Source organism: Electrophorus electricus, chromosome 15 (assembly GCF_013358815.1).
Source record: "Electrophorus electricus isolate fEleEle1 chromosome 15, fEleEle1.pri, whole genome shotgun sequence".
In the NCBI taxonomy this organism is placed as follows: Eukaryota; Metazoa; Chordata; class Actinopteri; order Gymnotiformes; family Gymnotidae; genus Electrophorus; species Electrophorus electricus.
This window is the reverse complement of record NC_049549.1, coordinates 9,169,071-9,190,770: the sequence shown is the minus strand read 5'-3', so window position 1 is coordinate 9,190,770 and position 21,700 is coordinate 9,169,071. Positions and strand designations below refer to the sequence as shown.

Genomic DNA, 21,700 nt, shown 5'->3' with positions numbered 1-21,700 from the left:
TCAGTCAGCGCTATAGGTGGCACAACCCACCAATCACAGAGCAGGATGGCAAACAACATCCTGTCCTAAAAAACCTAAATAGCTTTTTAGAGCATTTAACCTCAAAAACCAATTTAGCTGAGGGGGTAGAGGAGTGGGAGTGAGTGAGGAACGGAGAGGGAGAGAGAGAGGTGGAAAGACACAGATATGCTAGAGTTTGTGGGGCGATTTCATAATTGCTGGTTAATTGCCTGTCAGCAAAGGTAACATTCAACTTCTTACATAATCCTCCCCTGTGGTGTGTGTGTGTGTGTGAGAGAGAGAGACAGAGAGAGAGAGAGAGAGAGAGAACTAAGGAAAAATGAAAGGGTCCTGATTGCTTGTTGGAAGCACAAAGACAATGAAGTACATGTAAAAGAAATTAAAGGCGCAAGGGAGGGAGGGAAGGAGAAAGACAAAGAGAAGCAGACAGAGCACTGGTAGAACATCACGTCATCTGAATCTGAAAATGTCATGTGGAGGTCTTGGTGCCCCACACATATGAATGCTTTTAGTGAGTCAGGGAACAGCTTCACAAACCTCATTTCAGATTAATTAGAGACCCTCAGCAAAAAACAAAAAAAACAAAACATTAAATCTCCATTTCTGAGTCCCTTTGTGATCTTAGTAAACTATTAGCAATACCCAAAAACTGCCATGGAAACCCTTAATGCACTGTAAGGGCAGAGAGGAAGTAACATACAAGAAGTGACACGCTTTGCGTAAAGGCACAGTGCTTTAGATTCCCCTGAGGTGCTAAAAAGCCCTGTGCGATGGCCAGAAGAAAAACACACACACACACACACACACACACACACACACACACACACACCTCTGCCCAAATACTAAAATATAGACTGTGACAACAAACATTCAATGGTTTTATCTTCAAACCATTTAAATTCTGTACAAAATTCTGTAGAACTCATACAACTGTGTACCCATTAATTCTTTGAAATGCACATCTATCTACATATTGGGGAGCGAGCCATGTCTTTACTAAACTGGGGATTTTTTCTGATGGAAATGCACATCAGAAATGCTCATTACATCACACACACACACACATAGGTTGTCTACCCAGTATGCCAACACACTGCACAAAGCTGTGGTGGAAGGGTATTTCTCTCATAGTCCTGAACTAATACACACATAATAGGAGGGGCTTATTCGATCTGGGAGCCAACCAAACTTCCTGAGCTCACAGGTTGAGGGCCTTTGTAATTTTGTCTGTCTGAGGGAATTACAGATAACCATGGTAACAGCAGGGTGAATGACAATAACCTAAATTAGTGATTGACAGAGAAGTGTGATGGTGAGAGGAGGGTGAGAGCGAGATAGAGAAAGAGTACTTGACATTTATGGTGAATGAATTGAAAAACATGAGAGAATTTGCTGAAGGCCAAAAAGAAGGCCATGATTTATCAAACACCCCCACTATCCTCCTGCTGGTTAAATAAAGTTAAAACAAACAAACAAACACAGAGAAATGCAAAACATGCTTGTTTTGTTCACATGTGTTGACTTTTTTAACCATTGTATAGACAATATCACACAGTGATAGCTCTGAATCAGAAAAAGAGAGAAAGAAGGAAAGTGAGAGAGCAAGTGAGTTGGTAACACATAGGGCGCGTCTTTCAAACGTGCCAAACACTCACAGACTTGCGTGCCCCACACATGCACGTTACTGCAAAACTCACAGATACAAAAATAGAACAGTCTGTCCCCCAACTCTCTGACACAGACAGCCTGGACAGCATACTGTGCCAAGCCCACCACACACACACACAAACCTTGGTCATTTACAACACTTTGTACTTTTTTCACTAACTAGCCAACTCCAACCACAATTGCCAAACTGGTTTCTTTTTAGATGGTTATGGTTTTAAAATAATTTCTACTATTCAGAGAAACAAACAAACAAAAAGTTTCTATCAAATTCTATAAATGTAATAATAATAATAATTATTATTGTTTATTTAATAATATTTAATTATTATTATACAAGTAAAAATTTGTTTTATAAAATCTAAATTGATCTTGTATTGATATGCTTTGTTTTGAAATACATATTCCCATCATTGTACAAACATTCAACATTCCAGCATTTTCTTGGAGCAGACTGTGACAGGCTAAAATAGTTTGGCAGATATTTAAAGTTTGCTTAGCAAGCAGCCATGCCCAAAAGATGCAACTGTGTCTCATAAGGGGGAAGGGGTTGGGTTTTACCAGGACCCAGAATGCAGTGGGGCCAAAGATCTGGGTTGGGCTAAACAAGAAAGCCAAATTCACAAACCGTGCTAAAGACCAAGTGGTCAGAACTGAATGTTTAAAAGATCAGGTTTGAAACACATGCAAGAAATGTTTCAGTTCATTTGCTTTCAGTCTTTGATTCCTCCGCATTAAATGACTGGAGTCTGGGTTTTTTTAGGTGTTAGTTTTAAACCTAATCTTTGCTTTTTGTTGTTTTGTCTGTTCAGGTTTGAAATCTCCTTCCACTGCATGGTAGGAAAGATTGTTGAGACGCTGTGAATAAAATAAAATATAATAAAAAATTTCAAATTAGACCAGTGGCTGGGAAGCCTTATTTAAATGAAAACGGAGGAGTCCAAAAGAAACATGCCGAGTCATTCCCAACCAGGAAGGAGAACTCAGGTACTTGAGGAGGATCAAAGGAAAGCAAATAATGCACAGTTATGGCTCTCTCTCCTCTTCCTCTACCTCTTCAGCACCTTCATCTTCATCTTCCTCATCCAGTGAAACTACACCAGAAGATGCGACGTCTGACACCTTCCTCCTTGTGGAATATTCTGGTTGGCAGCAGACTCCACCCCCACAGTCTTTACAGGGTGTGTCCTCTTCTTCAAATGTCTCAGAGTATGTTGCCAGGCAACATGGCGAGTGGCCCGGCCTGTGTCCCGCCCTCTGGAGGCGGGCCAGGAGTACCTCCTCCCCACCATGCAGCACCCTCAGTATCTTGGCAGCAAGGTCAGCTGCTGGGGTGTCGCCACGGTGACTGAGGTCACGAAGCAGTGGGTGTCTCTCATCTAAGCTGCACATGCTTGAACAGAGTGTGTCTGACGGTGACCCTGGTGACCCTGGTGACCCCACGGGAGGGGAAAGATCAACACCTACGCCGCTTTCAACCTCATACAAACCTCGACTCTGCAAGTGAGCCTGACACACCTGTGTGTGTAACAGGTCCCGCAGATAATGAGGGTACGACGAAAGATCTGTGAACACACAATACAGCATGAGAGTTTTAATTGTGTGTGTGTGTGTATAAATGCAATTTTTAGACATACTTAGTTTTTGTGTGTGTATGTGTGTGCTAACTCAGTAATGTAACATCACCATTGTACCCTTTGCAATGAGAGTTTATCAGAAGACTAATCTAATATGCCTTAACTTGTCAAATAGACCTGTAAACATATTTGTACATAGCAATGCTTTGTTATCAAAGCTGAAGCTTAGCACTCAATTACCTTTTCTCCAAAAAGCACCAAAGAGAGACATTTTCAAGTAACAGTGAATTTAAAAAGCTAGCTATAGTTTTATAAGTGTTCTACTAAAATCCAGGTTTTAATGTTTTGTTGTCTGTTCTTTTTGTCTCTTTTTTTTTTATATATCTTGCTATCTTACAGCTGCATGTTTCTGTTTTTATTGCTGTTCTTTTCTCTTTTCATCTCTCCTCTCCAGCTGCATCAGGCACTGGAGCACATTAAACTTGCAAGAGAAATGAATGCTGGGATATCAAATTGCACCAGGGAGGAAAATGAAAAAAAGACTGAGAGACTCCTAGGACAGTAAGCTCTGTACTGCATTCATGCCATGCTAGATAGAAGATGCTGAATGTAGAGACAGACAAAAAAATAAATGTAGAGAGAGCAGGCCAGAAAAAAAGAAAGATGGGGAGAGTAAGAAAACGTAACAAACATACCAAACAGAGACTGAGGGAGTAAGATGGTGTGAAATGTGTGCGTGTGTGTGTGTGTGTGTGTACCTGTACTCTGGGTGGTAGGTTCATTGACAGGAAGGAAGTCTTCATCGTATGAATCATCATTAGACTCATCGCCATCTACTGAAGACCAGGCACGAAGTTTAGCCTCTGCAATTGCAAACTGTTCAGCAACACCTGAAACCCCCCCCCCCACACAAATGCTTTACTACTCAGCAGGTCCACACATTAAACAAATTAGATGCATGCACACAGCATGTATTACAAACATGTATCCTCCTGTATGTTACACACTAGACATTTCACTCTTACACATACTTGCACAACATTCACAGTTGCAATCACATTATTTAGACATTATAATGGAGCACTCTGCTGGAGGGAGTGACATTGCCATGGAAACAGGGCAGGTTATTATAGGATGCAGAACACTGTCAAATGTTTGATTGACAGGCCATTCTCAACAGCAGGCTGCCTGCAGCTGGAATGACATGCCAGTGTCCTCTACCAGATGGGAAGATGATGTCACTAGCTGACCTCCATAGTCATTATACTGATGGTCATATCACAAACTAAGTCACTGTGGTTACATGAGTTGAACCAACACAGATATAGAGAAATATGAAGGCTGCTATAAGCTGTCCAGGCCAACTTCCTCATATCACCTTCACCTGATTAATCAACCAATCAGAGCTCTTTGGCTCAGAGATTGATTCTACACATTCATCTTCTTTCTCAGAGCCCTTTGTAAACAGCACCACCATCCCCCACACACATGCTTGCAAGCAAGCACACACACATGCAAACACAATCGATCCAAATACACACACTGCAGGGTATTCTGCTGTTGGACTTTGGCAGTTTTCCTAGATGTATGCAGTTTGATTTGATACAGAGAGAATCTGTGTGTGTGTGTGTGTGTGTGTGTGTGTGTGTGTCTGTGTGTGTGAAATGTAGACAAAAATGCACAGTCCTGCAGTGGATACCGCTGTCCATCACACTCTCATATGTACAACCCAAATACTGAACCTCTTTTGTATAGAGCAAAGAGACCAATAGTACATACACACAAATATTAACCGTGTTAATATTTTGTGTTCTCTCCTGCAGTAGGAAGGTCATGGAAAAAACATTAAGAGAAAGAGAGAAACAGCCAGAGAGAGAGAGAGAGAAGCAGGCAGAGAGAGCAGGAGAAGGAGAGAGAGACAGACAGACAGCAGAGACAACAGACAGCAAGCTAAACGAACTACACCAAGCTCTGTGAGTAAACCCGGCAAGGTACTATGGAAGCACAGAGAGTGAAAACAGCAGAAAAGCTTTGTCACAACAGACACAGAACTAATTCACTTTTATAGAAACTGCAAAGAGAGTGATGAATGCGTATATTGTATTTGTGTGTGTGTGTGTGTGTGTGAGAAAGAAAAAGAGAGAGAGAGAGAACAAAAGGTGTAATGCAGGTGTATACCATTCATAACAGTTATTTTTCCCTTGGTTCCCCCCCAAAGCAAGACTTTATATTGCTGTCCTTTACGTCTAAGCCCCACCCACACCCACACTGGCAGCCACTTACCTGCGGCGAAGCGTGCCTCCTGCTCACCCTCCGAGAGGTCAGAGTAGGAGTTGAAGTCAGACTCCAGGGCACCGGGTGTGTCTGTGGGCTTACACCAACCCTTCCACTCAATGAGGTGTGCCACTCGTCCCTGGGCCATTGCTGTGGGTTTTGTCACATGGTCCTTAACCACCTGAGAGATGCCTGATGGCATACACACATGCACAGGTTCACACAGCGCAGGTGCAACAGGTATAATGATATTGGAAGCAATACTATACAATGTGTAAAGAGAACCGTGTGTGTGTGTTCACCATGAAGTGAAGATCTAGCAAGTGCTGCAATCTCTTGAATAGTGAGAGCTCTTCTGGATTTCGGTAACATATTGTTAGGGTTCTCAACATTTACCTGGGAATAAAAAGACATCTTCAGTGGACAAAAAAAAGCATAGCACATAAATCATCACAGTCCTTAGACTGATTTTTGCGAGGGTGGCAACCGAAGATTATATACTCTCACTCTCTCTTTGTTTTTGTTAGCCTAAACCTTCTTGTGCTGTCAGAGAACACTTAACACTCAGAGAAAAGGAGAGACGCCTAACTCGAGGTATAATGATATCTCTCTCTCTCTCTCTGTGTGAGTTCTCATTTTTAAAATTGTCAGATCTTCAGGGTACACTGTGTCGCGTAGTGAAGATATTGTTAGCAAAAGGACAGACGCCTACCTTACCCAGAGCACGCACGATGCACGAGAATGCCGAAAGACTTGTCAACGTGTCCGTGAACAAAAAGCGTACTCCTACATAAACGCACGGTCTGTCCCATCTTTCCGTCTGTTTCCATCCTTCGTGTGAGTAATTATCACACGAGCCGCTGACATTCTATGGCACGTGCATCTAGTTTATTATCATGCTCGATCAAACCTGAAGCTCGAGCTGCTTAATCAAGAAGGGGCGCTTGTTAACCGTTAAGCAAAAGCAAAAGCTCCGCACCCACGACTCCTTAGAGCCAGGAGAGATGAGAAGATTCCTCGCGAGATATTACTGTTGTATCACGGCACGTCTAAAAGATGCGATAATCCTCTCTTTCGAACCCAGTGAAACAACACTAACGCTGGAATATAAAAACCTCTTCCGGTCGACAGAGGTCTGTGGCTTTTTTTGTTCCTCTGACACACATAAACCCTCCCCTACTGGCCTACTGAACGTAGCGCGCGAGTAGAGAAGGCTTGCTGAAGAGAGCGGAGCTCAGGAGAGAGAAGGCAAAGGGAGCTCGCGAGGCATGGAAACAGCGCAGAGTACACTGCATCTTACACGTAGGTGTACCCACTTCTAAGGTTTCCATGACCTGCACTCGTACCTTCAGCACGCGGTTTTTGTCATTTGACGTTAGTTAGGCCTGTTTTCTCGCTCTAGTGAAATTTAAAGAAAAATGCACTAGAGGTAAAAAAGAAGCAATGCTTAAATAACTGCAACCTGTAAATAACGTTCCGTATCGAGAGCTTCCTTTGACGCCATGCCAAAACAAACAAAACATACGTGAATTCCTCTCCGATAAGCGAATTTCGCTCCGTGGTGGTCAAGGTTGCAGTAGCGAGCGCCACAGGTTTCATAACTGCCATCAAACACAGTAATCACAGACGAGGCTCTGAGGTGTGCGGATTCCTCCTACTGGTGTGTTATTGACTCCCGGGTTCCTGGTGGTCAATAACACACCAGTTGTATATTATTGAAGATCTTTTGTTAAAGACGGAAGAAAGGAGCAAGGTTACAGTACGTAAGAAGCCCGCGAATATCGCGGAAGACAGAACGTTACAGAAGAGCGCAGCTATCGAGGGTTTCCGTTTCAGAACTGGACAGCGACCGCCGAGCGTGGCTAAACAAAAACGTTTACCGAAATAAAAAAAAAACCGAGCAACTTTCATAGTTATGCCAATATACATTATGCTGTAAGTTATCAATAGACAAATGCTCAATTTAACAAAACGAACCTACACATACAAAGAAAAATACAATTGCAAGAGGAACAATATATAAAGACGTGAACTACCACAGTGGCTGGCTCCCCGCTCGCACCGCAGAGAAAGAGAAGCTTTTCCATGGAAAACACCGTGCAGCGCGAGACGGTCCTCGCAGACATGCCACGTAGTCGGCCAGTGGATAGCCCACTCTCTCGCGCGCGCCCCTATGCCGGTTAAACGGTGTCTCGTCGACCAACTTAATCAAAAACGAGCATTTCTATAGCAACCGGTCACCATGGAACACATTCTCCCAGGATATGCGGCTTGATTCTCAGATGACGTCACATGCGCTACATCGAGGGATACAATTCAGTTGCGCACTGTAAAGCTTCTTTTAAACGATCTACAACAAGTGACACCCACATACTGTAGATCCTGTGGATCGTTGCATGGAGAGCATTGCGAGTGGTATAGGCCTTTGTCTAGAAAAAGGCTATGAACCAACCACACTCAATGTGGTCGTTAAATTACATTACCTCAAGGCAAAATCCTTTACAAGAGTCGTCACTGAAGATTCTATTTGGGAAAAATCATTAGGAATTAATTGCTAATTACATCGAATGACCTGCGAATAATTAGAAAACTAACTGGTGAACAGTTAATGAAATGCAGGGTGAGGAACCGAAGACAAAATCAGGTATCTAACCACTCTGATGGTTTAGTTAATTACATATTTATCATTCCCAGAAAGGTTAAAAATAATTTTCTATTTAAAACGTGGAAATTACTACATTTTGTTGGAAACTCAATTGAAATCACCAGTCAGTACAAACTGTGTTGTCGTATGAGGTATAATAGTGAGACGTTCTCTGTGCTTGACATAAACCCCATTAAGTTTCTGTTATATTTAAATAACATTACCTTTTTTGAAAACCTAAACTAAGTCTATATGTCGTTTTCGCTAACATGCCTAAAAGACCAGAGACAAAGGTCTGCTAGGGTTATTTTTTGCCAGACCAAAGTCTAAACATCAGAAAGACATTATCAGAGTTCAATTGTAATGTCCCAGATAAACGGCAATAGATTATCTCCGATTAACTACCTAAGTTAATTAAATAATGCCCTGTCTTTTGAATAGTGCCACCAGGAGACCCATTATCCATATACTGGTATAAGAAAGCGTGTGTGACTGGTAGGCTCTGGAGTGAGACAACAATAAATTCTATATAAGTATCATCTTTTCTAATGGACCAATTGATGCGTGGGAGCTGCTCACTTTGCTTCGGGGGCCTGCTGATGCTCTGAAGTGAATGATGAAAAACGAAGAATGCTTGCTATTCCTGAACACTGTGAATCACGGGAAGAGATCTGGTTTCTTTTTGGTCCAGATCCTCAAATGGTGCGCATAGATAGCGTGCCAAAGCCCAGGGACAAAGATCTACTTTTTGTTAGTTTGTTCATTTTTTTGCCAGCATAAACTCCAAACGTCAGAAAAACATTATCACAGTTCAATTGTTATATACCGGATACACACCAATAGACTATCTCTATATTAACCACAAAGCTAACAAAATAGCACCCTCTCTCTCTGTCGACAGACAGCAGGCTGAACTGGCTATTCGAATATTGCCACCAGGAGACCCATTATCCATAAACTAGTATAATAAAGCACGTGTGACTGGCAGGCTCTGGAGTAAGACAACAATGCATTCTGTATATGTATCTTTTCTAATGGGTCACTTCAGGCATGGATGATGTGGACTATGAAAAACGAAGTAGAAAGAATGCTTGCTATTCCTGAACACTGTGATTCACAGAAAGAGAGCTGATTTGAAGTAAGACTTTGGCACCTCAAGGTAACGGTCCAGGTCCTCAAATGGTAGGCACGGGTCACGTGACAAACTGGTCTGTGTGTTGCCCAAGAGCGCGAGGTTAGGAAACAAACCCTCTGCGCCCCAGTCCACGCCTGCAACTGTGGGAAAGAAGGAAAACACTGACACAAAGTAGACCAGCAATGGCCCTCGGTCCACTGCCATGGTAACCACTCAATAACATGTTATTTGTTTTTGAGTCCTAAATCAACAAAACCAGTCAAGATCATGACTTTCCTTGTATCAGGTCAGCTCATATTTTACATATTTTACTTGTTGCTAAACCAACATCTTGCTTTCTTAGCTGTTTCAGCACCAAGACCAACAAGACTATAACAGTCATTTCTAAATGGGCTACCATGGTAGGGGATTGCCCATGCAGTCTCTTGATGCAATCATGCATGCATTCAAAAGTGGGGCATATAACTACATTTTTCTTTAAGCGATGGCCGGAGATGCAAAATGTATTAAACTGTCTCTGTACTTATTAAATACCCTTCTATCTATTCATCTGTTTCCTTTTTTTTTTTTTTTTTTTTAAAAGGTCTCTTATTCCGAGCTTCATGCGACAGCTTGAGCACCCCCAAATAGTTTCAAGTGATTCACGTGCATACGTCACCAACACATGGACCTCACTGGATGAATGCCAGGAGGCATCCGTTGTGCTCAAATGTCATAGCTCCTGAGGTGAGACTTTAAAAGTCTTATCAGACATTGGTGATATCATCATTGATGTCATTATTCCCCATGACATTTACTTAAGCACTAGTTGGCTTCTCAGAACTCCTCCCATTATTGGCGTAATTTATACAAAATAAGTAGGCTATTTAACAGTAATCGTTTTACGTTTTTAAATATGCTACATCTTTAGTTTTGTGCATGGCCTAATGCTTAATAACTGAAATTTAAAGATAGTGTATGATAGTGTATGATACTGCTTTCTCTGAGTCAGGTCTGTATTTCATCAATCTCTTCAAAACTGCCTCCCACCGTCCTGTTGACACTCTTTAGTGACTCGGGTTGCCCTTGTAGAATTCTATATCCCCTGTTGTATGTACTGCTTGATATCCGATACCCTGCAGGCATTATTACTGATGAAAGTGATGTGGTGTCCGTTGAGGTGATGGTCTCTTGGCTTGACCCGTGGAAGGCACTAGAACAGGTCTTGAAAAATATTACAGCACACGAGGTGTCATTTTCTCTAATCTCTAGAGGTGTTATTGGTTTATCTTATTTGTGAAACTAGAAATTGGTTTACTTTTTCTTTCTTTCTTTCTTTCTTTCCTTTTTTCTTTCTTTCTTTCTTTCTTTCTTTCTTTCTTTCTTTCTTTCTTTCTTTCTTTCTTTCTTTCTTTCTTTCTTTCTGTCTTTCTCTCTCCCTCCCTCCCTCCCTCCCTCCCTGTGTGGTTCTTGTTTCCAATTTCACCCTCTTCCCAGTTTCTCTCTGTAGCTTACTTTAATTTGCTAACAGGCTCGACCTGTACATTAGGGCATGTACTGGTGGAAGCTTCTCTGCATTAAGTTGGTGGGAAGCGTGCCCACCGAGGAGGCTGTACAAGTAGAAAACAGAGCCAACCAGTGAACAAAGTAAAATTAAAAAAACTTTGCAAGAAATATACTACTGATACGCAACTCAATTACTATACGTCTACTCCATAATCATAATAATAATGATGATAATTTGAATAATAATGATAATAATTAATAATAATTCTTATTATAATAGTTATAATCTACAACTATCTTGCGGCAATGATTGAACCCATGTGGCAAATCTCAGTCTTCACCGGTTGACCGTATCAAGTCCGTCTGTTCTCAGACCGGTTAGTTGCTTCACACTGCGCAACAGGCGGAAGAACAAGGCACATGGAAAGGCTCGTGGCCACCAGCGGATAAGGCCATCTGTAGACTGCTCGTGTCTGAAATGACCTCATCTAAACTTGGTGTGTATGTGTGTGCGTGTGTGTCGTCTTCCCTCTAAGCAGCGTTTGACTTTTATATTTCACAGTGAAGCGTTTAGAGGAGCTTGGTCCTGTCGTTGTCGTGGTAACTGTGCTGCGCCTGTCTCTGCCGGGATCAAACTCATAAAAGGCGAGAGTAATTAGGCCAAGGCCACCAAGAGGGGAAGTGATAAAATTCCCCCCACAGTCAAAGATTGCACTTAATATCGTTTCGATGTATCGGGTTAATCGGTCTTGCCGATAAAACTGAAACCACCAGGAAGACGACTTAAAACAAATTAATTAAAGACAGGTTTCGATTAATTCTGAGTTTTACATTTTTCAGTATCATAATATATGTACTTACTAGTTCGCCTACCTAGATAAAATCGTAGTTCTGCGTGGCTTTGACAGCTGTTCGCCAGATCAATATCCTAACCATATCAATATCCTAACCTCTTATTTGGACGAGCAAAGTGATGTCTAATGTGTACTTTAACATGTAGTAGTTTCAAATGACAAATATTCTCAAATAATCTAAACAAAAAAGTCCCATGTTTTAGTTCTCCGTCAATTCCCGTTCCTACATGCACTTTACACTATTCTGTGTTTTTAATAATCTACCCCTAAGGCTGTTACAATCGATACGGTTGTGAGAATAGATTTGCGGTCATTTGTTTCACCTGAGAGTGGAACATCGTTTTGTAGTGCTACTCTTTGCTCGCTGATGTGAAGCAGAGGAGAATTCTTTGGGACCTGCATGATTTATAGTGTTTGGGATAGACTCCAGTCTCAACCGAATCATGTTTCAAAGTCAGTGCGAAAAAGACCTGGCCGTGGGCAGAACGCGGACGAGAGGGCGTGCACTGTCGCAGGATTAATGGAGAGTAATTGACAGGAGTAAACAATGTCTTCTTTCATTAGGAGGACGATGGTGACGGTAGGTCCGTGCGAGGGCGAATCGTGTCCCTTGGCAACAACTAAAGAAGTTAGGGCATGCTAATAACATGCGTTGCTACGTCTTTGAAAAGCAGAACAGTGTTTCCGAGGCATTTATTACGTGTTGCAATGCAACGTGCGGTTGCAAGCACAGCAGCAGCATAAATTCGCATCCTCCTGTTTCCGCTTGACAGCGTTACACATGGACACATATACACAAACACTAGCTGCATTCCATCCACCACTGACTTCGACACACACACACACACACACACACACACACACACACACACACACACACACACACACACACACACACACACACACACACACACACAAAGCTTGCAGTATCCGCGTGCACAGCCTTCATTCTAAACAATTAGCATAAGCTCTAGGGAGAGAGGGTTAGACGGGCTTAGGTTTCACGCGTTTAGACGTGCTCAGCACCTGAAGCTTCTCTCGCGCATTCTTCGTGCTCAGAAATGAGGAGCAGAAATTAAAGACTGCTTCTTACCTACTGGGATTTTGGAGCCGATGCAACCCATATTCACCGCCTGTCACTAACCTGCAGTGTAGAAATCTTAAACTTGCTCACCTCGCTCTCTCCTTCTCAAGCTATGACTCCATTTATTTAGCAAGTCAAGTTCTGCGTTGCAGGGAGCGAAGAAAAATCCAGTTTCCATGTTCTTCGAATCGAATGCTGCGCTTAACCTACTGATCATCGCTGTTTGACTGCTCCTTCGTTTATAACCTCACGTCATCACATCGCATTAGGTAGCTAATGCGCATTTAACTTTATATTGTCTTGCCGCATGAACGTGCATAAAAAGTCACCGTGTGCGGTCTAAGCAGGCATTCTTCGTTTTTACTCACCACTACGTCACGCAGGGAAGAGTCGACGCGTGCGTTTCAGCACCTTGGCGGCTGGACAGCGCTTGTGTGCTCGAGCTCCCAAGCAGCGGCAGCAGCATTGGCGTCACTCGCGGCTCGGTTCTGTTCAGACTCACTTGAAGTCCACACACCAGTACGGGCCCTCCGGTGCCGACGAGCTTCGCGTTTTGCGTGTTAGTTAGTGTCGCCCCTCTTAGCTTAAAGGGTAGCCGGACCGAAAATCTTGCACGCGAAAACTACCTTTATAAATGGGGCTCTGATTCCTCCACCTCCAGTTCTATATCGGAGGCGGAACGAAGTCGGATTGGTTAAAGTTGGAATGACCCCGCCCAAAACATTTTGGTTGATGGTGGTGTTTTATTATATTTAAGAAAGAGAGAGAGAGAGTACGTTTGGATATTCGCCACACAGTCTTGTCGAACATGGGGAAACGTCTCGATCAGAGTCTAGACTTGTATTCCGCATCCCTGGGAATGAGCCATGGCTGCAGACCTTGCTTGCCGCTCTGCACTCTGCACGTTAACGCACTCTGGGCGAGTCTTTACATCGAACATACACTCACGTGGCACTGCCTGGAAGAATTTTCTCCTGAAGCTTTTGGTACGCCAAAGGGATAACACTATTTAAAACATTTGTTTGTTTCTTTGGTTTTTTTTGTACGAGTTCGCAACGTTTACTGCGTCTTTTAGTGGACTTGGTTTTGTAGACGCCAACTTAGAGACGACGTATAAATGAGGACGGCTTGTTGTAAGTGAGTTGTATAACCATGCGCCTATCAAACGCCCACCCGCAAACTAAACATAGGCCGCGAGTGCTGACCCACGCGCCTCCACTCTCGCGCTTTTATTTCTCCTCAAAAGCTCGCTGGTGGGAGGCAGTCCGGCTTCGCCACGGGATCTTCTGAAGATCGCTGGAGTGGGAGCAAATGAATAGAACTTCAGTAATCACACCCACTACTGCAAAATAGCTTTACATTCTCGGGGATTCTCTGAAAGACAGAGTTCCGTTTGAGGGTCTTGGACGGTTGTGCCCTTCATTTATATAATCTTTAACTAAGGGTTTTCACTTTTTTCAAAAGTAACCTGCTCATTTGGTGAACATAAGGCAAGAGTGTTATTCATAACAGGTGATTGGTGATGACCAATACACACACACATACACACACACACACACAGCCAGAGAGAGAGAGAGAGAGGGAGAGAGAGAGAGAGCGAGCGAGCGAGTGAGCACAAACTATCATATCTGCAGTATATTAATGAGGGGTATTAAATTAATTTTAACATCGTGTGTCCTGGCCGGATGTCCAGTGTGGCCCCACCAGCCTTTACTGTGGATGCTTTGTGTGTGTTTGCCACATATGCTGCACTTCCTGTTTGACAAAAGCATTAAAAAATGGGCTATTGTAACACACACACACACACACACACACACATATACCCCCGCCCCCCCCACACACAGAGAGAGAGAGAGAGAGAGAGAGAGAGAGAGAGAGAGAGAGAGAGAGAGAGAGAGAGAGAGAGAGACAGAATTACTTAAATACAAACTTAATATTTGAAGACTAGCATCAGCAGAGCAGTTAACTGGACAGTGGTGGTACATTGAGTGCTAAGAATCGAATAGAACAGAATACAATATAATAGAATGAAATAGAATAAAACACTTGCTATTATTTGTTACCATTACTTCCTTTTTTTTCACTGCTAAATGATCCTGCTAGATGTTCCAACATCCTTAAACACTGTTTCAAACTGTAGAAAAGCTGCTACATATATATGAACTTTTCCTTTGCAGAAGTGCTGAAGATTTGAATATTCGCTAGCCTGAATCTCTGAATATTCAAATAGTTCTGAAGTCATTGCTGTGCACATCTCAAGTGAACAGAGGTGCAGTGAGCAGTGCAGCATGAAGCACCCGGTAGTGATGCAGGGCCAGAGGGCAGAACAGGGACTGCAGCAACTCCATGGCCTGGAAAAGCAGAGTGTGAACAGAAAAAAAAGACACACCTCAGTTAATGACTGCTCACCATTTTTATGCTGTCTGATTCCTTCTTGGACCCCCCCCCCTTCATTTTTTATCTTTAGTGCCCCTCACCCCTTCCGCTATTACCACCCGCCACCCCCATCATCCCCATTATCTCTGCCCTGTGCACATGGTGCTGCGGTTCATTAGTTGGGCAGTGTTACAGCTCCCTCTGCAGCAGGCCAATGGAATGCATCTAGCTTTTTCTCACATTATTGCTCTTTCATCCTCACTGTAGCTGCAAGAAGATTCTGCTTTGAGCTGTTTTGGATATAGCCCAGAAGAATATCACATACTTATATAATCTTATATTCATACCTTCCTGAACCCTAAATTGTTTTTTTCCTAAAGAAATTTAAACTATGCATTTATATTATGTTGGTGTTATGTGATTTAAAGTCCTCTTTAATTTCTTTTTAAGCATGTTAACACAAAATTATCCTATTAAACAAGACATGATATTTCCCTATATCATGTGAAGGATGAAATGGTATTTCCCCATATCCTCTGATGGTTGAAGTGATATTTCCCCCTATCGTCTGATGGTTTAAGTGGTATTTACCTATATCCTCTGATTGCAGCACTGCAGTATCAGTCCTGTCAATCATACCACAGGTGGAACCTAATGGGTAAGTCTGACACACTAGGATTAATGCTTTGGCAAACATGCACTCACACACACATGTATGTATGCACAACCCACCCCCTCTGCACTCACACACGTTAATCACTTAAAATATGTTAAAAATAACTGATCTTTCAACATGATGCATTATTTATTGGTATGTGGGCATACTGCCATGAACCCCTTCACACACGCAGCTTCCTAATTACCCTTGGGATCAAATACAAAGGGACAGGAAGGGACCTATTACAGGGGGTATTTGCAGGTAGAGGGGTGAGAATAATAAAAAAAACAACAGTTCAGTAGATTAAATGCAGTGGTTCCATTTGCAGGCAGCGCCAGCATTGGAGACAATGTTAGCACAGTGTTGCTGATTGGTTCCCAGGCCCACCATGTAGGCCAAGAGATTTTACAACATGCATTGTTCCATAGCAGCTTTACAGATTTTAAGGTCCATGTCCCAAATGAGCCAGACGGTAGTGGCAATGACAAGGAAAAACTCCTTGGGTGGATTAAGGAAAGAACCTTGGGAAGACCAAGACTTAAGAGGGAGCCCATTCTCCTTGGGTGGTCCAAGCTATGTCCAAGATATGCACCTTAAATAGTCAACTCGAATTAAATCAAAATGTATTTATGTAGTGCTTTTTACAACAGCTGTTATTACAAAGCAGCTTTACAAATGTCCAAGTCAAAGCCCCCAGTGAGCAAGACAAGGGTGGCAAGAAAAAACTCCATGAGGAAGAAACCTTAAGAGGAACCAAGACTCGGGGGGGGGGGGGGGGGGGGGGGGGCATCCTCTTCTGGCCAACAACGGACACTACAATAGCAATATAAACTATAACAATATAAACAATGAAGAGTAGAATAAGAAGTGAGAAGAAAAATAGTAATAAAGATAAAGAAATAAGCAATGAATGTCTATTCCGTTTTTTGAAGATGCACTTAGGAAATCATAGCACATATTTGACGCTGTGGGAAATGATCCTTGGAAGACCATTGGCAATTCCCTTCACATTGCCAGAATATATAAGCCTGCAGTTGTAACAATTAGAGACTGAAATATCAAAATTCTTGAAAGGACAAATTTTTGTACATCTGTATATCACGTAAAGGAAGCCAACTCATCTCACAAAGAACCAGTGAAACCTGACAACCTGTAAAAGATGGACAACTGGGTCTACATTATGATACATAAAAGAAAGTGGACTAAATCTAGGGTCCAGGGAATATCCAAGGTAATCCTAGCATTGTCTGCAGTAGTTAAAGTAGATGGACTGAACCAGTGGATCCACATCAACCACTGTAGTCCACCTGAAGCGTCCGGTAGTTCTATGAATGAGATAATTGAATTCCTAAAGGCACAGAAAACTGAGGATAGAGTGAAGTGCTAGTAACCTCTTCTCTGACTTCTAACAAGCCTCTCTGCATTGTACAAAATCGCATAAGGCAAAATAAGCTAAGAAAAGACACAGGACAAATATAAACAGCCTATTATAAAATAAATAAAATGTTTGGTAAAAACCAAATAATTGGGGTCATAGGCCATGGGAGCATTAGATCATTGGGAAGGCGATGAGGAAACAGTCATATTAGGAGCAGCAGTCCAATTATGTGTCTTACAATAAACTGACACAAATACTATATAAAGAAAATAACTGAAATAATTTCATGATGGTCTTCTGGATGACTTTCTTTCTGCTTACTGATTTAAACAAGATAGGGACTTTAAAATAACAATATAAATGACTACAGAATTGGTAACAAAAGCATGGATTATTCTTATTTATGTATAATGATGTAAGACTTCATAAGTCTTTTTATGATCCCAGGTGATTGATACACTATCACACACAAAAGCTGGTAAAACACGAATTTTCTCACTTCGCTTGGCAATATGAAGAGGGATTTTTGCCTGTTTCTGGAGAATGACTGCATATGAAGCCTTATCCAATTTTTAAATCCTATGACTTCGAATCATGATGTAATGAGCTATTCTAGTTATTAAGCATACTGATAATTGATGATTATTGGAAATGACTGTGATCAAATAATGAACTGATCAACTGATCAACTGAGGGGTGAATGTGGAATAATAATCAGAACATACATTTTCTACTTTTATACTACTATACACAATTTATTTCTATGTTTTAAAATGTGACTTGAGAGGAAATGCTGAACTGAGTTTTGTGTTTGTGTGTGAGTTTAAGCATGCTTGGGCACCAGCAGTGCGCTGAGCTGTACCCATCGCTATCAGGAAGAATTGAGGTAAACAAATTCCAAGACCCAAGAAAAAGCCAATAAAACTGATTAATAGCTTTAGCTCATACCAGGCCATACCAAACTCTCTGTACATATTTGAGAGCTGCGTCAATGCTGATGAGGGAGGAAAAGGAAGACATCGCTGAGATTAGTCTGACCCGATGCATGGGTCTTATCTGCCATATCTGCATTGTTTTCACATTCACTAGCTGACCAGGTGACTCCGGTACATTAGATTACACTAGAGTCCCCCAAAGGCAAATGAGTTATCAAAAGTGATAGGCGGGACACCTAGTGGCAAATAAAGAGAATGTAAGTGAGTCAGGAGAATTGGAACAAGCCAGTCAAAGAACACAAGGATTAGAGAATCTAATCCTTTTAGAGATCCTTTTAGAACTTTTAGAGAATCCTGTAGGGTATTTAAAATTATGCACATCCATCAGCCAGTGTTCACTGATACTAACCTTGTTTGATAGTTATTCTTTGTTATAAAGTCAGTTTTGTTTATCAATATGTGTTGTTTTGATTATCCTCAAATCTACATGGGAGAAGGAAAAAAAAAATCCTCCACAAACAAAACAGACACCTCCACATATACATATTTACGCGCAAAGCTGTTCCCTCTGAAGGGCTATTCGTTAAAAGAGAGAGCACGGAATTTGGCAGCAGTGACTGGTTAATGTCTATTCTTCACTGATCAATTTCAGCACCTGGCTAATAGCATTATCAAGGGCAACAATTTTGTGCAATGGCATGGTAACCCTGATCAAATTGCCCACATGAATCCACACTGATTAAAGCTCAGCTATATAAGTGAAACACGTGGTGGCCTGAGTGCCGCAGGGTGAGGGGCAGGACGCACGGATTGGGACGTACATTTATTTACATAAACGACACTACGGCACTCACACTTATCACAAACAAGCAACATGAAGTGGTTAATGTTTAAACAACACGATACACAAGGATACATTTAACATTAACACGTCACACTCACACATTACTCCAACAATTACCAACAGTCTTTACACTTTGACACAGGTTTATATACATTTAAGCGAAAGAGGTGCAGGTATGGTTACAGACAAAACAGCCCTCCCACTGCACGTGGCAGGCCAAACCACATGACTCGGGAGAGGCGAGCGTTCCATGACAATAAGACATAAATTAAATCATAAAATGCTGACTTAGGAGTGATGGATTTTGTATTGGCTGTTTTATTGACTCTGAATGATTTATTGGTGGCTTGATTGTGTTGTTTTAATTGGTACTCTGATTGATTGTTATTTTTCTACAAATTGACTGGCTGCTTGTGTGGCTGATTAACTGATTACCCTCCAGAAGAAGTTAGAATCATTTGGGGTTCTTTTTCAGCATGACAACGCTTTTCTCAGTGGTGTAGATTATGGAGCTATCCATGGCTGGGTCCCTGTCCACCTTGAACCTCTTACTGGCAAGTCCCAACAGGGTACCCATCACCAAATAGTGATGCTGGGATTAGCCCCTCCAGAACATCTGCAAAATATGCATGGGCAGCATGCTCACCCATGAGGTAGTCTGTAGTGTCTGCATCCAGGTCTGTCTTATTACACATATAATGAGCCAACTATGGGAAATGTATGCATTTGTCAATGTCCTTTCTCACTCAATTATCTCCCTCCTTCTCTCTCTCTTTCTCACTCTCTTTCTCTTACTCTCTCTCTCTTTCTCTCACTCTCTGTCTCTCTCTCCTTCTTTGTGTCCCTGTTTTGTTCACTACTGGAAGTGTGATTGTGGACAGTACACAATGCGTTAAACATATAGTGAAATTTGATTTGTGTCTCTCTCTGTCTCTCACTCTTTCTCTCTGTCCTTGTGGCTCCTCCTACTGTACCTTTCCTTTCGTCATGCAGATCCACTCTATGAGCCTAAAATAAGTCTGCTAAGACATTCGGGAAACAAGGAAGGCAGACAGTGAAGGGATTATGCCCATGTCCATGTTGAAGGGTAGGTGTTGACTTAACTTGCTGTTATAGCTGTTTATAGGGTATTGTACAAAGTGCCAAGCAGGGTTTATACTGCACTGGAGAGAGATTGTTGTAAAGAGATTGTTTTGTTTTTTTACTTTCCAAAAAAATGCACTTGCATACCTTCAACAAAGAGGACAAGGATGATCACAATGTATTAACAAGCTGAACAAACTGATCAAGATGGCCAGCTCTGTTGTAGGAGTCAAGCTGGACACTCTGGAGGTTGAGGCTGAAAAACAGACTCTTAATAAGATACTGGCCATTATGGACAATGCATCACACCCCCAGTACACTATAGTGGACAAACAGAGAAGGACATTCAGTGGAAGACTGATACACCTGCGTAAAGGACTGTCATTTGAAATCTTTTCTCCCCACTGCAATAAGACTCTACAGTGAGTCATATTCACTGTTACTTTTATCTGACCTGGTACTAAATTCAGTTTATTTTTACACTTTAGTCTGACCAATTTTTTTTTCACTGTCTCCTATTGTTAATAATATATTTACTGAGAAGTTCACCTCTTATTTACTCTATTAGGGCAATAATCACTTATCACCTCTTGTTTATATAATCTACAGTCATGGCCAAAGAGACTAGCACAAATTTTGGTGTTCACAAAGTTTGCAGCTTCAGTTTTTATGGTGTCAATTTGCATTAACTATAGATTGTCAAGAGTGATCAAATGAATTGCAATAAATTGCAAAGTAATTCCTTGCCATGAAAATGAACCTAATCACAAAAATTACTGCATTCCAGCCACTGCATTTCAGCCCTGCCATGAAATGGGGATCTTCTTGTTAGCTCTTTAGCTCAGGAGAAAGTGTTAACACGGACAAGGTAGCTGATCAGCCATTTATCGAATCAACCTTTTATCGAATCATCAATAACTTCAACGAGAGAGGTTCAATTGCAGTGAAGAAGGCTTCAGGGCACCCAAGAAAGTCAAGCAAGCACCAAGACGATGCAGCTATGGGATCAGGTAATCACCAGTGCAGAGATTGCTAAGGAATGGCAGAAGTCAGTTGTGAGTGCATCTGCTCGCAAAGTAAGGCGAAGGCTTTTGGAGGATGACTTGGTGTCAAGAAGGGCAGCAAAGAAGCCACTTCTCTCCAAGAAAACATCAGGGACAGACTGACATTCCACAGGAAGTATAGGGATTGGACTGCAGAGGACTGGTGTAAAGGTATTTACTCTGATGAATCCCCATTCAGAATGTTTGGGACATCTGGACAAATGGTTGTCCGGAGAAGAAAAGGTGAGCGCTACCATGAGTCCTGTGACATGCCAACAGTGAGGCATCCCAAGACCATTCATGTGTGGGGTTGCTTCTCATCCAAGGAATTGGGTTTGCTCAAAAAGAACACTGCCATGAATGAGGAATGGTATCAAAACATCCTCCAAGAGCAACTTCTCCCAATGATGCAACAATGCTTTTTCCAGCATGATGGAGCACAATGTCACAAGGCAAAAGTGATAAGCAAGTGGCTCGGTGAACAAAACATTGAAATTTAGGGTCCATGGCCAGGAAACTCCCCAGATCTCAATCCCATTGAGAACCTGTGGTTAATCCTCAAAAAGAGGGTGGACAAACAAAAACACAGAAACTGTGATCAACTCCAAGCACTGATTAGTCAAGAATGGGTTGCCATCAGTCAA

General features: G+C 42.0%; 1 protein-coding gene across 6 annotated transcripts; it reads right to left on the bottom strand.

The window, feature by feature from the left end:
• Window positions 1-1,976: 1,976 nt before the first annotated feature.
• On the bottom strand, window positions 1,977-13,415 carry zgc:165508 (FAM131 domain-containing protein). 6 transcript variants are annotated; one of them, XM_027014900.2, is made up of 7 exons: window positions 13,108-13,415; window positions 12,749-12,799; window positions 9,335-9,456; window positions 5,840-5,933; window positions 5,547-5,729; window positions 4,022-4,153; window positions 1,977-3,251 (listed from the first exon to the last, which is right to left on the bottom strand). In XM_027014900.2, exons 2-7 carry the CDS (start codon window positions 12,777-12,779, stop codon window positions 2,713-2,715), a joined length of 1,101 nt encoding a protein of 366 aa, XP_026870701.1. In that variant the 5' UTR covers window positions 12,780-12,799; window positions 13,108-13,415; the 3' UTR covers window positions 1,977-2,712. The 6 variants fall into 6 exon arrangements, with proteins under 6 accessions (XP_026870701.1, XP_026870703.1, XP_026870700.2 ...); XM_027014902.2 differs by lacking the exon at window positions 12,749-12,799 and having other exon boundaries at window positions 13,108-13,412; XM_027014899.2 differs by lacking the exons at window positions 12,749-12,799; window positions 13,108-13,415 and adding an exon at window positions 12,830-13,097.
• Window positions 13,416-21,700: the final 8,285 nt, after the last annotated feature.